This window comes from Drosophila takahashii, chromosome 3R, assembly GCF_030179915.1.
Source record: "Drosophila takahashii strain IR98-3 E-12201 chromosome 3R, DtakHiC1v2, whole genome shotgun sequence".
Taxonomy (NCBI): domain Eukaryota; kingdom Metazoa; phylum Arthropoda; class Insecta; order Diptera; family Drosophilidae; genus Drosophila; species Drosophila takahashii.
The window spans coordinates 25,544,495-25,564,186 of NC_091681.1; the positions used below are offsets into that span (position 1 = coordinate 25,544,495).

General features: G+C 43.3%; 2 protein-coding genes across 3 annotated transcripts; one reads left to right on the forward strand and one right to left on the reverse strand.

Moving 5' to 3' along the window:
* Nucleotides 1-2,042: 2,042 nt before the first annotated feature.
* On the reverse strand, nucleotides 2,043-19,221 carry SIFaR (SIFamide receptor). 2 transcript variants are annotated; one of them, XM_017148292.3, is made up of 6 exons: nucleotides 19,139-19,221; nucleotides 16,558-17,451; nucleotides 16,402-16,468; nucleotides 7,703-7,802; nucleotides 3,399-4,037; nucleotides 2,043-2,832 (listed from the first exon to the last, which is right to left on the reverse strand). In XM_017148292.3, the coding sequence occupies exons 2-6, from the start codon at nucleotides 17,293-17,295 to the stop codon at nucleotides 2,112-2,114; spliced, it is 2,265 nt and encodes a 754-aa protein (XP_017003781.2). In that variant the 5' UTR covers nucleotides 17,296-17,451; nucleotides 19,139-19,221; the 3' UTR covers nucleotides 2,043-2,111. The 2 variants fall into 2 exon arrangements, with proteins under 2 accessions (XP_017003781.2, XP_044250004.1); XM_044394069.2 differs by lacking the exon at nucleotides 19,139-19,221 and having other exon boundaries at nucleotides 16,558-17,554.
* LOC108061750 (cuticle protein 63) lies at nucleotides 6,712-7,560 on the forward strand. The gene is made up of 3 exons (XM_044394070.1): nucleotides 6,712-6,723; nucleotides 7,201-7,331; nucleotides 7,419-7,560. Exons 1-3 carry the CDS (start codon nucleotides 6,712-6,714, stop codon nucleotides 7,558-7,560), a joined length of 285 nt encoding a protein of 94 aa, XP_044250005.1.
* Nucleotides 19,222-19,692: the final 471 nt, after the last annotated feature.

A 19,692-nucleotide genomic window follows, 5' to 3' on the forward strand; every position in this document is an offset into this window, starting at 1 on the left:
GGGTTCTTCTTTAAGTGGAATCGAAAGCGGGAAAGGACATTTCTATTGCGCGCTTTTACATACTTGCAGCATATAATATGTATTCGTATAAATGTAATCTCTTGTTTACTAGACGTTGTTGTTCGGTTTCGTGGTTGCGGTTGCTTGCCAATACCAATACCGCTGGCTTATGAGTCGCTAGGCCTATATAAATATATGTATGTATATTTGAAATATATTATTGATATTCCTCATTGTAGATTCTTGCCTTGCATTAAGCGCTGGAGTTTTGAACAGGCCGTGCGAGTCCTTCGATTCTTGGATTGGGCTCAAAGCTCCCCAAGTTTGAACGATGGAGACCGAGAGGAATACGGCTTGACTAAATCGCTGATCGATTCGGATCGAAGCTGGCCAAAACTCTTCTAATCAGCGCCTAATGCCATCGAAGTATATAAAGATATATAACGTATGCTTTATACTTGATATATTCTGTATACATATAAATATTTACTTGTTCGTTACTTGACATTTATAAAATTTTGGCTAACAATAAAATTGCATAGTTAATCTTTACGTTTAGTTTCATAGTTTTACCATTGATTCCGCCTCCTTCCGTTATCCGTTAAAATTTTATTTCATATAGTTTAAAGTTCATTGGTGTTTAGTGTTTAACGAATTTGAGTTCGATTATTGTTTGCTTCTTTGTTAGTTTGTAGTGATACGTTTAGTGCGAAATCTTTGACTGCTTTGTGCTCACTTAGCGGACAACCAACTTCTCCTCCTTCGTCCTGCTAATCCTAATCTAGCCCTAGCCCTAGCCCTAATCCCTAAGCTACCCCATCCCGTCGACTCTGTCCCAGCATGGTCAAGTGCTACTTTGTGCGCGTTCGATGCCATCACTATCGCTATTGCTACCTCTGCCGATCGATCGAAATCGATTTAATCGAATTAATCGGCGATTCTAAGCTATGATGTTGTGCCAATCATTCGCCCCCAACCGTTGTATTGCGTTTACTAACCATTTTCCATTTTCCATTTTCGATTTTCCGCTGCTGTGCCATTTCCGCTGCCGCGACTCGGTTGTGTAAAATTCTAATAAAATTGATTATTGTTGTTCGATAGATATACACGGCGTACGCGCAGAAATACGCTTGTATTGCATATTGCTTACTCCAAAATCAATATAAATATATATGTATAAATTGTAAGAATTTCCATACAAAAATTTAGTAGGTACGTTACTTTAGACCTCGGTGTTATCTCATTTTGTTTTGTATTCATCTTCATTTTCGTTTTCGTTTCTCAACTATGATACTGGACTTGCCCGTTTCACTCACGTTCGCCGTTCGTACAAAAAGTTTAGCAAAGCTATTTTAACCCCTTCGTTTTTCCCACGTTTTTCCCATTTTTCCACCCACTCTTAACCAAACTTTTCGATATAGCAAATTGCGAGTACAAACAATCTTAAAACTGCGTAACGGTACATATATGTAGGTATTATATAGCCATAGCCAAGGAGTAGTTCATATCTTGTGTAGTACCTCTGAAACACGTATAAAACATCTATTAACTATTAGGTCTGTGGGGAGTGTCTATTTTCGGTTTTCGGTTTCCGGTTCTCTGCGGTGTGTGATTGTGGTGTGTAGTCCTGTTTCCCGTGTCCTGTGTCGCGTGTTGGTTTCTAGCTAAGCGATCTCTGATTAGGTATACCCACCCCAATTGGTCCATCCCGATGTCCGTCCAATACTATACTATATCCAATATCCTATCCCAACGACGATGACGGATATGTGCGGCACTGACCAAGTCCAAGTTCTGAACCCACCAGCACTGCCGACTTGTATCACAGTCGTAGGCCCTATCACTCTACTCCCATTCATTCACTCGATCCATTTCTGGCTACTTAGCTTCCTTAGAAATATACAAGGATTTCTCTTTGTGGTTCGGTATGTTTTTGGTATCGTTGCGTTATTTTGTGTGCTAGGGTGGGTCGATTTTTGGGGGCTTTGTCATCCACAGAAGTATTAGAGCAAAAAAATTTAAATTATATTGTAATTGTGGATTACATTAAACCCCCAGCTTTGTATCCTTGCTGGCTCAACAAAAATCGACCCACCAGACTTAGGAGTCGCCTATTCGTAGAGATCCGCATTCCTGCGCGGAGACGTGGAACTGCCGTAGCTGAGCTGCGAGTCGGTCTTCTTTAGAATGGAGACGTGGTGGGTGGGTGCATCACCCGTCCGGTTGGCCATCAGCGAGTCCTGTTTGTGGAGCAGACCGCGTCGCTGGTCGGCGAAGGAGATGACCGAGTCCTGCTTGACCAGCTGATGTCGTCGTTGCTCCGGTCGCTGGTCCACGAACGAGATCACCGAGTCCTGCTTCACGAACTTCTGCCGCTTGTCCAGCAGGGAGCTTGGAGTAGCTCCTGGACGACGGGCAATGTCCATGGAGACACTGTCCCTGTCGGCGGGAGTGTCGTTTAGCCCATGTCCCGCCGCCCGACGCGCCTCCATGTAGGACACGATCGAGTCCTGCTTGGACAGCGAGACCTTGGAGCCGTTGCTGTCCTGCTGGCAGAGGGGTCGCCGGATCCCGGAGGCGTCGCTGCAGGAGCTCTCCTGCTTGATGAGGAACTGGCGCGAGCCGTGCGAGTCCTGCTTGAGCAGCATCTGCTGCGACAGGTTGCTGTCCTGCTTGAGCATCATGTTGTGGCGCCGCAGCGAGTTGTGCTCGTAGATGTAGGACACCGCGTTGCCCTTGCTGCTCGGACTCTTCCGCGAGCTGTTCTGGTGGTAGTGCGACGACTTCCGGGTGCTGGTCGTGCTGGAGGCGATGGCCACGTTGTCGTAGTACCTGGGTGGTAGAGTAGAAAACATGGCAGATATTTGAAATATTTAAAAACATTATTAAAAATAAAAGATTTAAAAATATAATGTTACAATATCTAATATTTTTTGTTTTTTTGTCGTAATTGTTTTTAATTAGGAACCCCAGCCAAAATACCAGCTAATATCTAAGCTACCAATCATACCTTTCGGCTAGATTAAAACAAAAAGGATTTTTTTTAAAAGTCGTCAAAAAGTGTATCTTTTAGTTTCGAACTCAAAACGGTATGACAATATTAGTTCGAACTAAGACTATATACTAATTAAACCTAACTAGTCTTATCTGTTCATAATAATTTTAATACTTATTATCAAATTAGGCTAATCATCTTTATTATAAAAAATGAACTTGTCCTACATCGACTACTTTAAGAAAAAGTAAATTATTATATTAATAAACAAAATCGGAGAAATGTTTTTGGTTAGTAATTAAATAGATCTTATATATACCTACCTATATTTGTTTATATTTATTTGTAATTAATATATATTTTTCAATTTATTGTAGGCAATCTTATCCAATCTCTGACTCACCTGAGGCGTCCGCAGCAGCTGCGCGACTTGATGATGGCGGCGAACCCGCGGCGGTACTTCTTGTTCACCGAGTAGAGGATGGGGTTGATGCAGCTGTTCGAGGAGCCCAGCCACTGGGCCACCGGCATCACCTTCTTGAGGATCTCGAACTCCTCCTGCGAGATGTCCGAGCCGAACTTGATCCGCGCGAAGATGACGTAGAGCGGCAGCCAGGACAGGACAAACAAGATGACCACGGCCACCAGCATCTTTATGACCTTGACCTTGCTCTTCTGCTGCATCCGGTCCATTTGGGCGTCCTTCGACTCGCCGGGAATCGACCGCGTGGAGACCTTGATCCAGATGAGCACGTAGCACAGAGTTATCAGCGACATGGGCAGCAGGTAGCAGGCCACCAGGTTGGCCAGCAGGAAGTACAGGTTGCCATCGGTGCCCGGGGGCCAGACCTCCTGGCAGAGGAACTGCGGCTGCGAGTAGGCCGAAACGAGGGCATCCGAGAAGACCTCCTCGGCGGGCACCAGGTCGAAGAAGAGCAGCCACGGAATGGTGGTCACCAGGGCGATTACCCATATGCCAATTATCATGATGCGGGCACGTCTCTTTGTCATCTGCTTCAGGGGCCACCAGATGGCAATGAACCTGCAATGGGGGAGTCGGAATTCCAACAAAGATAGTCAAGACAGGAGCTCCAGATGCCGCTGACGGCGCTGAGCCGTCAAGGATAATGGCAATCATCAAGCTGTCGAGTCGAGTCGAGGCGACGATGACGATGACGACACCGTTTCAGCAAGGAGCTAGGAGAGCTCGGCATGCAAATATCTCCGCTGATTAATTCGCACACGCAGGATGGCATCCTTAAGCCTTTTTCTGCTGAGTGTTCGCTTTCCAATCTCGACTATTGAACCCGCCACGGAGCAGGGTCCATCCCCCAAAATACCCCCACCTTTTCCTGACTTTGGGGCAGGGGTGTCATTTTTTATTCTGCTCGCCATAATGAATTGTAATTTGAATAAGAGCTGCCTGCTTGCTGCGAGGTAGCGAGACGAGTCGGTATGGGGCCAGCAACGAGTTCAGCATTTTTCATTTAGCTTAGTGCAGCCGGCTCATTGTGGCGCCCGCTGAATGGCCATAGACAAGACTTGGTCCCCCACAGGACGAGCTGGGAGCTGGGTTGCTTGTCTGGGTGCTCCTGGCCAAAACCATGTAATTACGTGCATTGTGCTCGTATTTTGGACTTGGGTCGTCGCCGCCTGCGTCTGTCCGCCGAAAAAAAAAAACATTGGGCAGATAACACGGCGGTAATTCCATTAGAGGGCGGCCACCACCCCAGAATCCTATTGCTCCTATTCGTATTCCACCCGCCTAAAAATAGCCAGCTAAACAATGTGGTCCTCGGACCCTCATCTCGGTATATATGCTAAGGAGGGGCAAACAAAGCTGTCCGCAGAGCCAATAATCAAATTGTCATAACGTTTATTTATAGGAGCAAACCAATTGCATTAGCATAATTCGGTTCTTGCGAATTGTATGCTCATAAATCAGGCGAGAGCTTAATTGAGTTCTTTGGGTAGACAGTGCACTCGCAAAAATTAATAAGTGCAGTCTAATGGGACTTGCTAAAGCTCTGCGAATATTTTTCAAATTTAAAAACATAATTAAAGCAAATTGCTAAACGATTCATTTTCTGTAGTTCAAAATGGCTTTCTCTTACTGATTATGATCCTTGACCAAAGTATAAACCATTTTAAACCATTAAAGAAAGATTTGTTTTTCATAATAAAATTTAAAGAATTATACCGAAATTCAAGGTAATAGTTGCTCATTAATTTCGCTGAGTACCGTATGCGTAAATCTCTATGCGACGACATTTCACGGACGTTGGCAAATTTATTAAGCAAAATATGGTATTGCTTACACTTTCTTGGCGAAGTCATCCATGAATACATGACTGCTAAGCACTTTTCCCCAGGACATCCCACAAAAGTATTTTATACTTTTAAAGCTTTCAAGAGGCGGAAAATTTAATAATTGGATATTTTCCCCACAAACCCTTGCTCATCCTTAGATCCACGTGGTTTTATGGCGCTTATTCCGGTTCCTTCTGCGGTTACCCATACGCACTGTTGACATTTGCGCACAAAAAACACACAAAAGCCGCAATGCCAGGGCCATAAAGTCACAACTATGTTTAGCAGCGAGTGCGCTGATATATGTGGACTTTATGATTATACACAATCTACTTATATGGAAAGAAACGACCCTAATTAAATGGCATTGGCAAAAGTATAAGTATAGGGATAAGCTAAGTCAGAGGAGTATTAGTGGCACAACATCCACTTCTACCCATCAAAGCAGTAAGTCCGAGGAGAGATTTAAGTTTCGTGTTACAGATAATAAATCTTAAATTTCGATTCCGTTTACGATGGCTCGTAAAAGCACAAAGCAACAGCGAACGCGGGCAAAACAACTGGATAAACGGACGTCAATGGAGCAGGACTTGGACTTGGACTTGGACTTGCTCCTCGATGGGCTGCGGATTAAGCGTGGGCGGTGGCTGACATGCGGGCAGTTGCCTGTGGGTGACCAAACGATCAAATGATGTGCTACGCCTTTGTCCCCGCTGGCTGAAAAATGAATGGATGGCAAAAACAGAAGCTGAATCAGTGCCGCTGGCCACAACTCCTCATCCTCCGCTAAGTAGTGGCCAGAAATTGATATAAATGAAAGTGCACATAAAGCGACGGGCGGCTGGCATCTCTTATTGTCCTTGGGGTTATGACAGGCACACGTCAGGGCGTCGTTTCGGTATAACTTGATAAATCAGTTGCCCACTTTATGGTCCCATCGCTTTATCTCTATCGCTTTTCCATACTTTATGGGGCAGGAAACGCAGGGCTGGCACTCTCCGATTCCTGGCGGCCGTTCATCAATGGTATCGCTATCGCGGCAAACAACATTCTAAGGCAAAAAATTCACAAAAAACGAGAAACATGAAATTGATTGCAGGCAGCGCCTAATACGGACAAGGTGAGCCATAGAGGCATATGATGAACTTGATCTTGAGACGACTGCTCCACTGACTCTCCTACATAACTGCCTAGTTATCTAGCCAACTGCCTAACTGGCCGATCTGACCAGTTTTCCCCGCAGCTGATTGCATTGAGTGGCGCTCACTTTCGGCTCGGTCACCTGGCGCAAATCCCCTATAAAAGCTGAGCTCAGAGCTCCACTTGTCACCAGTTGACAATTACAAGTCATTAGCCAAACTCCAACCTCAGTTATCCCGCCAAAAAAAAACCACACCACCTACAAAATGTTCAAAGTTGTGAGTATCAAAGCAGAGGAAAATATAAATAAATACCGGATTTTAAGGGCTCTAGAGCCATAAAAACAAAAACAGTTCTTAATAAATATTCTTAAAAACAAATGCCATTTTTTTTAATTGTTCAAATGAATAAAAAGGAAGATTAATTTGTTTCAGTCATTCCTTTTTTTATTTTCAAGAGCTTTACCTAAATTAAAATTAATATTTAAATGTTAAAATTAAATGGTTTTAAGTTATATTTCTTTCTTATTGAAAATTTGTACTGTCATGAATTGATTTTTTTTTAACTTTAAAGGATATTTTAAGTTCAAAATAGATAAATGTAAAAATAGAATCCTCTCAGACAATTTTATTAGTGGCTTAAAGTCATGTCATCTATCACCAATAAATATATTCCACGGAGTGGCAGCCACCTGCTGCTCCAGCTAATGCTAATGCCGCCAATCAAGCTAATCCGCGAACTTTGATCCGCCGCAGCTGTTCGTGCTCGCCGCCTTCGCCGCCGCCCAGGCGTACGCCCATCCCGGAGTGGTGGTGGCTCCCGTGGTGGCCCACCCGGCGGTAGTCCACACGCCCATCATCCATCACGGCGCCCACTCGGTGCACTCGTAAGGCCATTCATTTGCCATCTGCTTATCGCTCCCAGCACTTACCCCATAACTTTACTTTCTATTCACCCCTTTCCCCCGCCGCAGCCACGTTGTTCATCATCCGGCCGCCGTCAAGGTCATCACCCCCGTCGTCCACAAGCCCGTGGTGGCGGTGCATGCTGTCAGGCCGGTGGTTCCTCTGGTCCCAGTGCATCATGCCGCCCCCGCTCTCGTTGTGCATCATTAAGTGCAGTGGATACAGAGTAGCGTTCCCGATTCCCATCCCAATCCCGATCCCGTTCCCCCCACCTGACCCCACAACCGATCCCACAATAAAAGTTTATAGCCACGTAATTGGAGCGCGTGTTTTGTTTGGTTTTTGAACTCACCTGTCCAGGGAAACGGCAATTAAGCTGTAAACCGAGGCTGCCACGGAGACACCCTGTATGTAGGGCACAAACTTGCACATCAGCCATCCGAGCATCCAGGCTACAGAAGCACACAAATTGTTCAGTTCGCGAAACATAAAAAAGCGAGAGGGAGAGAGAAATGGGTAAATATTGGTCATAAACAATGCAAAAATTATGCTGAGTAACTTTCGGTCACATCGTCCTTGTTGCCCTAGTCATGCACTGGGGGAAATAGTTGTAGCTCTGTAAATTAAAACAGATTGTAGTTTTCTCTTAAGCCTCTAGGGATACATTTTCTAACTACTCATTGTTGAATTTTTTAATATAAACCGACACTTAACCAGAGGTTAAAATTCTTTTTCCAATCTATTCTTCATTTATCTACTTAATCAAATAAATTTTTTTAAAAACTGAGCCACTGGCCAATAGGGCTTATAAATTAAGGGGATATATATATATGTATCCTAGATTTTCTCTGAGTGCAGTGATAGTCACGAACAGTTGGGTTCGAGTTGTGCTCGGTCCTGGTTAACGTTCAATGCTTCTTGTCATCGCCATCGCCATCGCCGCCGCCCACGTTCCCGTCGTTGTTTGCTGACTGAGATTTATGTGCTGCATATCATTCATAATTTGGTGACAAGTCTCAGATTGCGCCCAGGCATTGGTCGGGGAGTAGTTGATGGACTGGGTGGTATGCTAGCGCCACTGGGAGCATTGTTTGCCCAGACCCAGAGCCACAGCCAGACCATGGCGAACCGCAGGACTGCCTAAGTTAATTTGTATTCCTTTTATTCCATTTGATGGAAGATGGTACATGGTAGATGGAAAATGGAAGACACGGGCCGTACTTGCGCATAGTTGTGCGTTATGAATTTTATGCTAAGAGGCATAACTCACTCAGACACAAAAGGTTATAAAGCACACATGAATGCAGAGGGGGAGTAGTCGAAGGCGAACTTGGCCAAGGTTGATGACGCCCCGGGGCATGACATATCGAATGGCAATTAAACAAGTGCAAGTGCGGCCCACACATCATTAGCAGTTAGCAGTTGGAGTTCACGGAGTTCAATGCTCGGCGAGAACGGAGACGCCTCCTGAGTTGTGGCGCTTCTAATTTCCTGTCTCGTTCGCCTGTCTTATCTCGATTTGTTGTCGCTTTTTATTATGCATACGCACCGTACGCCATGCGCCGGGGCAGCCCAATAAAAGCTAACTTTAATATGATTTGGCACATAAAAATATAAATATTATTGGCGCTTTGTGCAAGTGAACTCGCCGGGGTTTTGCTTTTGGGTTTGGACTTGGGTTTGGACAGGTTCTGGCCGGGAGATCATGTGTGCTATGTGGCCAAGACAAGGGAAGACAACACAAGACGTCAGACAGACAGGCAAACAATCAACTGTGTGTACTCAGGACAGCGGCTCGAATGGGTTTTTCGGTTTTATTCGTATTCCTTCGATTTGAAATGGCTTTTGGGCAGACCTGCAAGTGCAACAGACTGGATCCGATGCCATTAATGCGAGTGTATTTGGCCACTCACTTGATGTTATGCTGATAAGGGTGAACTTTGATATACGGCTGTCTGCGAAAGCTCTTGACTTGGCCAACTTTATGCTTTCAAGTTGGTTAAAAACAATTTAAATTCAAATTCGGTTCCGAAATGCTCCATCATGTGATAAAGCGGGCAACCGGATTAGCATACCCCGCACTCTGGAGAACTTTTTAAAAATAGATGTTCACCCAACATCCCTTCGGCGAATAAACTATCTAATTGGGTATGCAATTCTATTAGGACAGGCAAACGTGACTCGCCTGGTTTGTCTGGGATTAAAGTTTGCATCAGTGCACTCGGCAGTCAAGTGTCTTAACCAAGTTTACATTATTCTGAGCTCAACGGAGTGAAGTGGCATTTCGATAATCGCAAACAAACAATGGTTTTTGTAGTATGCAGGGAATTCATTTTGACAGATTAAAACGTTGAACACTGTTTCAATTTATTTAACCTTCTCTGTAATGGATTTTTATTTTAAAATAAAAATCGACCTTTTAAATGTTGTTTTTATTGAGAAAGAAAAAATATGAACTTTAATTTTGTCCAAGGGAATAATAAATAGGTTATTATTAATAACTTATTAACTATGTGATATATATGGGATATAACATTAGCTAAAAAAAAGAAAAGGTCAAGGACTTGAATTTGTTATTTTTAGAAGAGAACCTTTAAATATTATTGACAATTCCATTAAACAAACAAAGCTATTTACTTTTGAAAAGCACATTTGTATATTTATGTAGTTAATGCTGTTTTATTTTTAACACAGTCATACATAACCAACCGAATACCAATTAATGGCCGAACTTTTTGGCTTCATTAATGTGTTGTACAAACATAATTGAAGGTACCGAAATAACCTTAATTGACTCGCGTGTCGCTGCGACCCTGAAACTCCTTGTGGCATTACCAATTTGTGGCCTCAAGGGAAACCAAACACTCCTCAGTTTCCTGTGCAAACATCCAGCTTCTTGCGCCAAGGTGAGAGGGATGAGAAGGTGTTTGATCCGACTTCGAGTGCGTTTGACATGGCAACATATGGCAAACAGACGCCTCCATTTGTAAGCGTAAGCTGGTGCTCAATATTGATCAACTACAGGAGATAATACCAATCGATATTCGGGCTTATCGACAGCCTTCGATTGAGGGTGGCGGTGGGTGGTATGCGGTTGGCCCCCACCCACCCTTAAGAAAATGTCAAGTGAGCCCTAAGCCTTTTATTTTTTTTGCCCTCTTGCCCTCCTTACTGAGCGAACTTTTGTTTTTCGGTTGTGAACAAGGCAAAAATATTATTTGGTTGCTTTCCGGTCTTTATGGATAAAGATATTAGGATGTGAATTTAAATACAGTTTAACATTTATTTTATGTTGGCTATAAATAAAGAATTCCATTTTAATTTTCATTGCAATATATTTTATTGCAAATAGATAAGATAATTTAATCAAGTTTTCTTAACCAGAAATAAAATCTAAAATTATATTTGGCTGAAGGACTTCAGTTTCCAGTGCCATTTTCTCTAAATTAATTTTAGTATTGTATACTAGCTTTAATATGACAAAATAAAAATAAAAATAAATAAAATTATATTAAATTATTGGAAACCAGAAATAAAATCTAAAATTATATTAGAGGACTTAAACATTTTACCTATATCTTTTGTCTAGCAACATTTTGAATTATTTCTTTCCTCTGTGTAGGCAAAGTGGATTGGAATATTCTGGGCATTGCGGATTCGTTTCGGTTGCGGCATTGTCATCCACGGAGTTGGGTCGTAAAGTTAATGAAATAATCAGGCGTGACAAATCCGCAGGTTCGATTGGAGTGGGAGTTTGAGTGGGCGTGGATTGGAGTGGCCGTGCAGAAGGCATAACATAACACTTCTGGCAAATGCGTTATTGTTATGATTATGACCGCGGCGTCACGTCCTGCGGCGACTTCTGTGGCAGCTCGTCGGAAAATTGAATACCACAGCCAGTTCGCCCAGCAATGTGCGTGGGACTCTGGATGGGAATAGGAATCGGAATCGGAATAGGGGAACCTCGAGGTGAGATATGGGATTGCGGGAGCTTGGAGCTGAGAGGCTGCAGATCGTAGGTGGATAGGTCAGAGGTTAGATGCCATTTGCCGACGGCACGTAGAGACTAAATTAAAATACAATCGGCGGGCAGAGAGTGTTGAAAAATGACTTCATCGGGGAAAAGGGAAAGGGAACGGAGGACGTTACGCATACGCCGCGTTCGCCCGGCACAAATCACGTGGCCCCCTTAATGAACAAACTGGCAACGTGACTTACAGATTCGCCTAGCGCCCGCTTGCGATGCGGATCTAAAAGGGCCGTAATGATAACGATTCCCATTCCCCCATTGATAAAATGCCACAACAATGGCCATAAAGCGCCATTTGGGACAATTGCTGTTGCTGTTGCCTTTGCTTTGGCTGTTGCAAGGATATCCTTCGTCTCAAGGCGGCATCGTAGCTGGGAAATCAATTCATTTCGCATTTTATTGGATTTCGAAGCACACACATAAATAAGAGCCAGCCCCCACCCACAAGGCACCCAGAAAAGCCACCCACAAATAGTACAGGCCCAACCCAATACAGGTGCCCCCACCCCACTAACACACACACACTCGCACACACTCGTTTGTGTGTGTATAACCCTGACTATTAGGTTTGCCAAGCGAAATATTTAGGTCAATTCATCCAGCCGCAAAGAGCCTTGAATGCAAACAACCTTCCATTGCAATTCTGAGGCTTGAAGGTGTGCTTAGATAATGGCGCTGCCAGCGGCGATGGCCACCGTTTGCGTCGCTGCCCACTGCGACGCCGACAGCGACTGCGACTGCGACGTCGTCTTTGACGGCTCGAATTTGATTTCATATAATCCAGTTTGATGGCAAAACACGGCGACCATCCCTCCCCACTCGCCACTCGTTTCGGGGAGAATTGTGGAAACTATCAGACAGCAACGTGCAATGTTCGATGTGCAAATATGCCAAACTTCCAAACTCCCACGCACAGTGCTCCACACAAAGAGAAAAGTTTAAAGTTAGAGATGTCAACATAAGGGATGTGGGGGACTAAAGTAAAATAGCTAGGTATATGGCCATAACTTACTCAGGGAAACCAACTAGGTTTTTTCAAGTCCTTAAAATTAAAAAAGGTTCAATTTATAATCCCAGTTTTGCTTATGAAATACATTTGAGTTTCTAAAGAACTTTAATTTTATATTAAAATATTAATCCTACAGTTAAAACTAAAAAAAAAACAATTAACTTATTTCAAGTTCTAAATTTGAAAATATAAAAATAGTATTAAAAACGAAAAACTGCATAGCATTTGGCAGATTTTAAAATAATTTAAATAAATAAATATATGCTTTTTATTTTATAAAGAAAAATCCTCTCCTCCAATAAAAATTTTCCAATACAGAATATTTTTCCAGTATTTTCTGTGAACTCGCTGCCTTCGATTTAAACTTCAGCAGCTTGTCGAAAGTGAATAGGAATGTGAGTGGGGTTCAGAGTTGAGGGGGCAAACGGGTAAAGGGGTGAAGTGAATTTGCCACCCCAAATGCCCCAATGCCAGCGGGAGGGCTGCAATTTGTTGTGACTGGCGTTTTTGCTTAGGCCTCAGCGGCTGAGCCCAACTCAAGACATGCCGAGCGAAAACTAAGGGATGGGGTGGCAAAGGGTGGCCAAAAGGGTGCCCCAGCCCAAACACCCACCGCCCACCACCCCCTATGACCCACTAAGAGCTGTCGGCCCTGCGCCTAGCTTGAATTTGTGAAATTAGGTCAGTTTTGTGTCGATGATCCTTTGGGCCACCCCGAAAAGCAGCAACAAATGCACCAACACATGCACAGCCGAGAGTACACACAGTACACGAAGAGAGAGTGAGAGAGCGGGTGAGAGAAAGCGGAGAGAGTGCGCAGTGTCACAGACAGCGAATCACACACACAGACACAGGCACACAATGCAGCCGGAGGTAAACTCATTCACTTTTTCGCCACTCGCTTCATTCGTTCCTGGCCATTTTCACTCGGCAGCCTTCGTTTACTACATCTCCCCCGGAGTGGGTGTTTTCCGGTGGGTGGGGGGTGGAAAGGGATGGGCCCTTTCAGTGCAGTCGACCTACACAAGAATATATATCTGCACAATTTTTCATCAGTCCTTACTTCCAAGCATTTTTCATTTAGCCATTTACTAGCTTCCTTTAAAGATCATAAATATTTAAGCAGTGAATTAAAACGATGTATCTTTAATGGATAAATAAAACATTTTTAATGGCGATTACAGACGACAATTAGCAAATTAATTTACATTAAAATGCAATCAGTTTGATAATCGTCAATTGAGTTACAAATTTAAATTTAGAATAAATTTAAAATATATTTTAACAACATGTTCAAATAAAAATAAAAGAAAAATTACATATTTCATATTAAATGGCAATATAATTTAAATTAGATTTTATTATTGTATCATTTCGTTAAAAATATTGGTAATTTTATAAATGTAGCATAACTTTACAAACTGTAATTGTAGCTGCTTAATTTGATTCAATTCGTATGAAAATTCGTATGAAAAGTAAGGTTAAATATATATTAAAAACTTTCATTTTCGCGGTGTATGAACGGGTATGGCAACAAGAGAAGGAGAGTTCTCAGTGGGTAGAGCCACCTAATTGGCAACACTTGGCACAACCTGCGAGCCTACGACCTGGCATTGGGTTTTGGGACCTGGGATTGGGGTAGCCATCGAAGGCAATTGCAGTGGAGGATGGAACCAGCATGGCGTGCTCCACAATCGGAATTTGATTTACCAAGGATTTCGATCATTTTTCCATGTCGACGGCGATTTGCATAGACATTTGCCACTCTGCTCACCTTCTCGGCCAGGACTACGACTATCAATTTGGATGTCAGCCCACAACGGAGGAGAACGGAAAGAGAGAGGCAGACAGGGACAGATAGATAGACGGATGGATGGATGGATAGGCATGTCAGGCAAATTTATTTAAATTAAAGCATACAATTATGCGTAGCCTCGTTTATCGGGTCGTTTGTGGGTCGTCGCTGGGATTTGCAATTGGCCTTTAATTAAATAGACACTTGTACTTGGGCACTGGCGGATTGTCAGTTCCAAGAAGGTAAGGGTTCCCAAGGAAAGCTTACAAATTAATTTAATTGAGTGCGAACATCTTATCCATTGGAGTTACTGTGGAATAAATTGGGACTGTCATTGGTTTTGTTAGAGCGTTTCTTTTTTCGGTGTCTAAAATATTTTTACTCCATTTGCTTAATTAAGAACTTGTACTTGTCTATTTTTAAATTTACGGTCAATGCAGCGAGCTTTTAAAATTCGATACTTAAACTTGACATTTTCCAGGCCACTTGAAAGGCTTTATCATCTGCTGCTTCGTTATATCCGTTTTTATGCATGCACTAAAAATCAGAGGAAACGAGTCTGCTTTATGTACTGCAGTTTCCCAATGAACGGAAATCCAAATGTGTCTGTGGCGAATAAAAACGTTCCAACTAATAAAAGCCTGTATAAAAAGGCCACACTTTTAGGATTTATCTTTTGCAACACTACCGGTGCAAAAAATGTGAGCACTTTTTCTCGGACATTTATGCCGACATTAGCCCTAATGAGGCCCCATTACATTTGCTCTCATACGTATCGCTCGCATTACGCATACGCAGCGTAAACACGCAGAAGCAACAACTTCCAGTGGCAGTGTCCTTTGGCAGGGCTTTATCTAAGCGGCGATTAATTGCAGGACATAAATCGGGCTAATATGCAGAACCGACGGAAAAACCGGAGTCTTCTCCCAAATGTTCTTCCCCCAGTGCACTATGGTCCGAGCGGCCGATTTTTTGGCATAAAGTCGAAATTTTTATGTTAATGTTTTGTATTTTTTATTTTAAATTCTTAAAGTTAATAGATCATACATATACAAACTTAAAAAAAAAAAACTTTAAAAGCTACACTAACGCTTTTTATGAGCTTTCAAAAGTACACAATCGATCAGCTGCTTAGGACTAAGAAATTGGCGCCATAATATTTTCTTTACGTTTGTGCAAAAAAATAAAACTTCTTTGTCCCGACTAAATTAAGTAAATTATGGAAATGAAAGATCAAGGTATGTAATATTTAGTGTGTATAGTACATTAATGTGTAATCTTAGTGTTCGACCTGTGTTTAATTTCCAATTTATGTGTATTTTTATAGAAAATTAATATTTGTTTCCTGTATTTAGTGGGATAAAACTAACGACCCGACGTCTGCCCACAAAAACTAAGTACGCCAGTTTGTACATATACATGTCGTTTTTCAGCGCTAATTAACACCTTTTCCCCGTTCGTCCCCCTTTTCACGCAATTCCACACTATTCAGGGACCTTAAAGTTTCTTCGTAGCGATCTCTAGGATATTTGGCGCAGCAACAATCGAAAATTTAATTTTTTCGGATTGCATTTCTGTAAAAATTATCAATTACCACTTAAAAGATGATAAAACATCAAAAATAAATTTAAAAAAGTAGTTATTTTGAATCCTTCCTTGTTAAGCATTCGTAAGAGAAAGAAAAGGAAATGTCTTCCTTTGCTTATAATTCCGTTAAAAAAATTACAAAAATTATTGTGAGTGTGGGGTTTGAAAGATACAGAGTTGCACTTTTTAAATGTTTTGAGTTACATTACATACGAAGAATCCGTTCGTCTGCAAAATAGGTTCAAAGTTTGCCAAAAACAGAATTTTTCCAACTTTAGTGTCCTTTTTTTTAGAATCCTTGGGTGTGAAAATTTTTTCGAGAGCACATTTAGAGCGCCGATTATTTAAAGCAAATAGGACTTTTAAGATTTCATCGAGGTATTTAAAAAAAGGTTAAATTTTATAACACAGTGTAGTATTATGAATTTGCTTGTATGGGAGGCAAAAGAGGGCGTGGTCGCACAGACTCAAAAATTTGTTTGCATACTATTCTTTGTAAAAAAACAGAATGTGTAAAGTTTTAAGTCTGTGACTCAATTTTTAGAGTTTATGCCAAAAAAATCGACTTTTGGACCATAGTGCAGTGGCACAATAAATCTCGACGTCTTACGGAATTAAAGAGATACTTACGCACAAAGATGTTGCCAATCAGCGTGGCTGGCAGGCAGAAGACAATGACTAGGATGTCCGCAATGGCCTTTGGTATTCGTGGGAGGGGGAATGTAAATTTTATTTAAAATTAATGGGGTTCGTTCTGGGAGATTTACGCAGGAGAGGTCCACCCACCAGATTCACAATGAAGTAGTTCGTCACCGTACGCATGCGAGGAGCCCGCAGGACGACGGCGATCACGAAGCTGTTCCCGATGAGGCCCACCAGGAAGACCACGATGTAGGCCACGCAGTAGACCATGGACATGGCCAGCGAGTGGCGGTAGAGGGGATCGAATCCGAAGTCCACCGTCCCGTCCAGCTGCTCCCACCGCAAAGCGCTGTCGTTGTACGACTTGGTGGCCGCCGCCGCCGAGATCAAACTGGTGGTGGCCGGCGACAGGTTCAGCAAGTTGGCGTAGTAGGTGGATGAGGTGGCATCGGCAATGGCCAAAGGTCTGCCCCTCGCCGAGGCCGTCGTGGTGGCCGCCAAGGTGGCTATCAGGGAGCTGGCCGCCGGAGCCACCGTGGCTGTGGCCGTGGTCAGAACCGTGCCCAGAAGAGTGTCCGTAATGGGGCCGTTACTCAGCTTAATGGCACTCGATGCGCTCGAGGAGATGCCGCTGCCGCTGCTACTTCCATTCAATTCATTGAAACTCAAGAGGTTCTGCAAATCGACGAAATTATGCGTGAAATTATTATAATCCCCGGCGAGGGCGGCGGCTTCCTCCATTGTCTCCTCGATTTTAGCAGGCGCCATTGTTGTTGCTATTGGTATACTAGTCGTAGTCGTAGTCGTTGTCGCAGTGGGAATGTCGCCACTTGTATGGCTTTTATGCTTTCGCTTGCGAATCCGACCGCTGGCTGCCATCATCCGGCCGTCTTGATTGGGCGGATGGCACTTTCACTGGCGCCTCGCTTTCGCTATCTCCAATTCGTATCTCGGTTGCTTTAGAAAAGGTCTATAAAAATGGCATCGTCACTTGGCATTTCGTTGGCTTGTGTTCAGGATATGCAGGAAGTTTCGTGGCTTTACGGATTAGACAACAGTTTTTAATTAGCACTCACGCCCCACAATGTCTCGTTTATCGGGGGGTTATGTTCGCTGTGTTTGCCCTGAAGTTGCACAACAAATGCAATTTTCTACCCGCCCAAGGTTTCCCCTTTTTTTTCTCTCTCTTTTTAGGGAAATCACCTACAACAGTTTGTTGCCATTTCGGATGCGAATCCGAATGGCTGGGTCGTTCGTCAGCTGGTTGACGTTGCCTTGGCTGGCATTACGAAAAAGTCGGCGGCCCAAGGCCTCGTGTGCATATTTCAGATAAGGCCAAATGCTGGGTGCCTGGATGGATGCAACTGAACCGAGAGACTGGGCTCAGGGACATGGTCACAGCCGCAGTTCCAACACATGCGCGTCGCTAATTAATTTTAATGCCTTTTTTTTGGCCATTGTTTGGCTGCTGTTTTTGGCACAATTGAAAAAAGGCAGGGAGCGTGCACTTTGACCTCAAAAATCGTCGAACAAACATCGAAGCCAACGAGCAATTGAGCAACTCAATAGCAGCGCATAAAAATTCCATTAAGCACAACTGCCAGGCGCACGCAGCACTCTTCGATTGAGTGCCGAAAAATTGCCAGTAAGCATTGAAACAATTGGTAACAAACGAAGCCAGGGCCAAGCGACATTCTTTTGTGCGGCTCCATGGGAGTGTCTACATCAGACAAACTGGCGACTAAGGACCCCTCGTCACAATTCAAACTGTCCAGGCACGGCAACAAAAAATGGATCTTTCTTGAAAGTCAATGGAATGTTTCCTTTTAACTAAAATATTTGTAAAACAGCATCAAAAAATAAATATGTGCCTTATTGGTAAATACAGCAATAAGTCAAGGATAAATAAATTATCTAAAATTTTAAAATATTTCTAATATTTCTGAGATTTTTGAATAACTTCAATATCTGTAGATTATGGAAATTATGCTTGCTGCTTAAAGTTCAAGCATTTAAGTTTTTCTTAAATGTTCATAAAATTAAAAATAAACCAGATTAACTATTAAATTTATTACTTTTAATATTTTCAAAAAATAAATGAGCTGCTTAATGTTCCAAGCTAACAAAAAATTGTGACACTTAAAAATGAAAGGGTTTGAAATTATTCATAAAATCTAGCAGCAAGATAACTCCGATTTATATTCCCTAACTGGACGGAGAAAAATGTCCGAAAATGCTGTATTAATATTTGCGCAAGCAGTGCAATCAGTTAAGAAGTTTTAACTGTTGATGCCAAGTTAAAAGTCAACTTTTCTGTGTAGCTGAACCGCTCCGCAGCTGGTGTTCCTTTCGCAATTGGATTGGGCTCCTTCGTCGAGCGTGAAAGTGCTTGGGACCTAATTGAGCTTACATGCCTGCTGGCCATCTTGAAGGAGATGCCAATGCCGATAGTCCTTAGACTTGGGCCCCAGGGCGCAATGGGGCGTAAGACCGAGTGTCAACACCAAGGGGCTGACAAATCAGCCATGGGCCAACTAATTAAACTGTCCGAGCTGGAGGAAAGTGCAAAATTAGATGCAATTCCTGGAGGACGAATAGCGAATCGAGGAACGAAACTCCCACACTAGCAGGTGCAACAGCAACAGCAAAAGCAAACACAAACACTCCCCCGGATAAATCAGCAGGATATGGACATGGAGATGGACACTCGAAAGGTTAACACTACGCGTGGTCGTTTCCGCGATGCGAGATGTTGTGGGTCGTGGGTCGTACAGAGTCATCCGCCCCTGGGGCGACCGCGTTGTCAACGGATTCGCGTCTGAATGAGGACTGCTGGCACTGCGGCCGCGGCAGCTCGTTTTTCAGGCCAAATGGAGCCGATGGGGAGCCGACGGATGCGGACAGGATACGACTGAATGTAGGTCTTTGCTTCGGCTCTGGGTATTTGGACTCGCCCTCGAAAGGAGTGGGCCTTTGCAGTGCCACCCACTCGGGCGATTTGTTCGTTCGTTCCGTCGCTCAGTCGCTCGCTCGCTCAGTCGTCCTTGTGTCGCCTATGTACTCGCTGAGCGCTGAACCAACGGCCCTCAAATGCAATGACAGAGCTCTCCTATATGTTTATGCCCGTAGTTTTCTACCGTTCCCGTTCCGTACTTTTCGCAGGCTTAGCGCACAACTTTGTAGGCTTAAAACTGAAGGACCACATTTGGCAATATCCAAGGTTGGATCGTTGAAATGTCAGGGCGACCGCGTGGGAGGCTGCGTTCCCCCCGAAAACCC

Bases quoted from the DNA above. Each gene is read 5' to 3' on its own strand.
- LOC108061750 (XM_044394070.1), top strand. The intron at 7,332-7,418 runs GTAAGGCCATTC...CCCCCGCCGCAG, and splicing joins GGCGCCCACTCGGTGCACTC to CCACGTTGTTCATCATCCGG.
- SIFaR (XM_017148292.3), bottom strand. From the start codon at position 17,295: ATGATGGCAGCCAGCGGTCGGATTCGCAAGCGAAAGCATAAAAGCCAT. The intron at 16,469-16,557 runs GTGGGTGGACCT...CGAATACCAAAG, and splicing joins ACTACTTCATTGTGAATCTG to GCCATTGCGGACATCCTAGT. The intron at 4,038-7,702 runs GTGAGTTCAAAA...CCCCCATTGCAG, and splicing joins ATTGCCGTTTCCCTGGACAG to GTTCATTGCCATCTGGTGGC.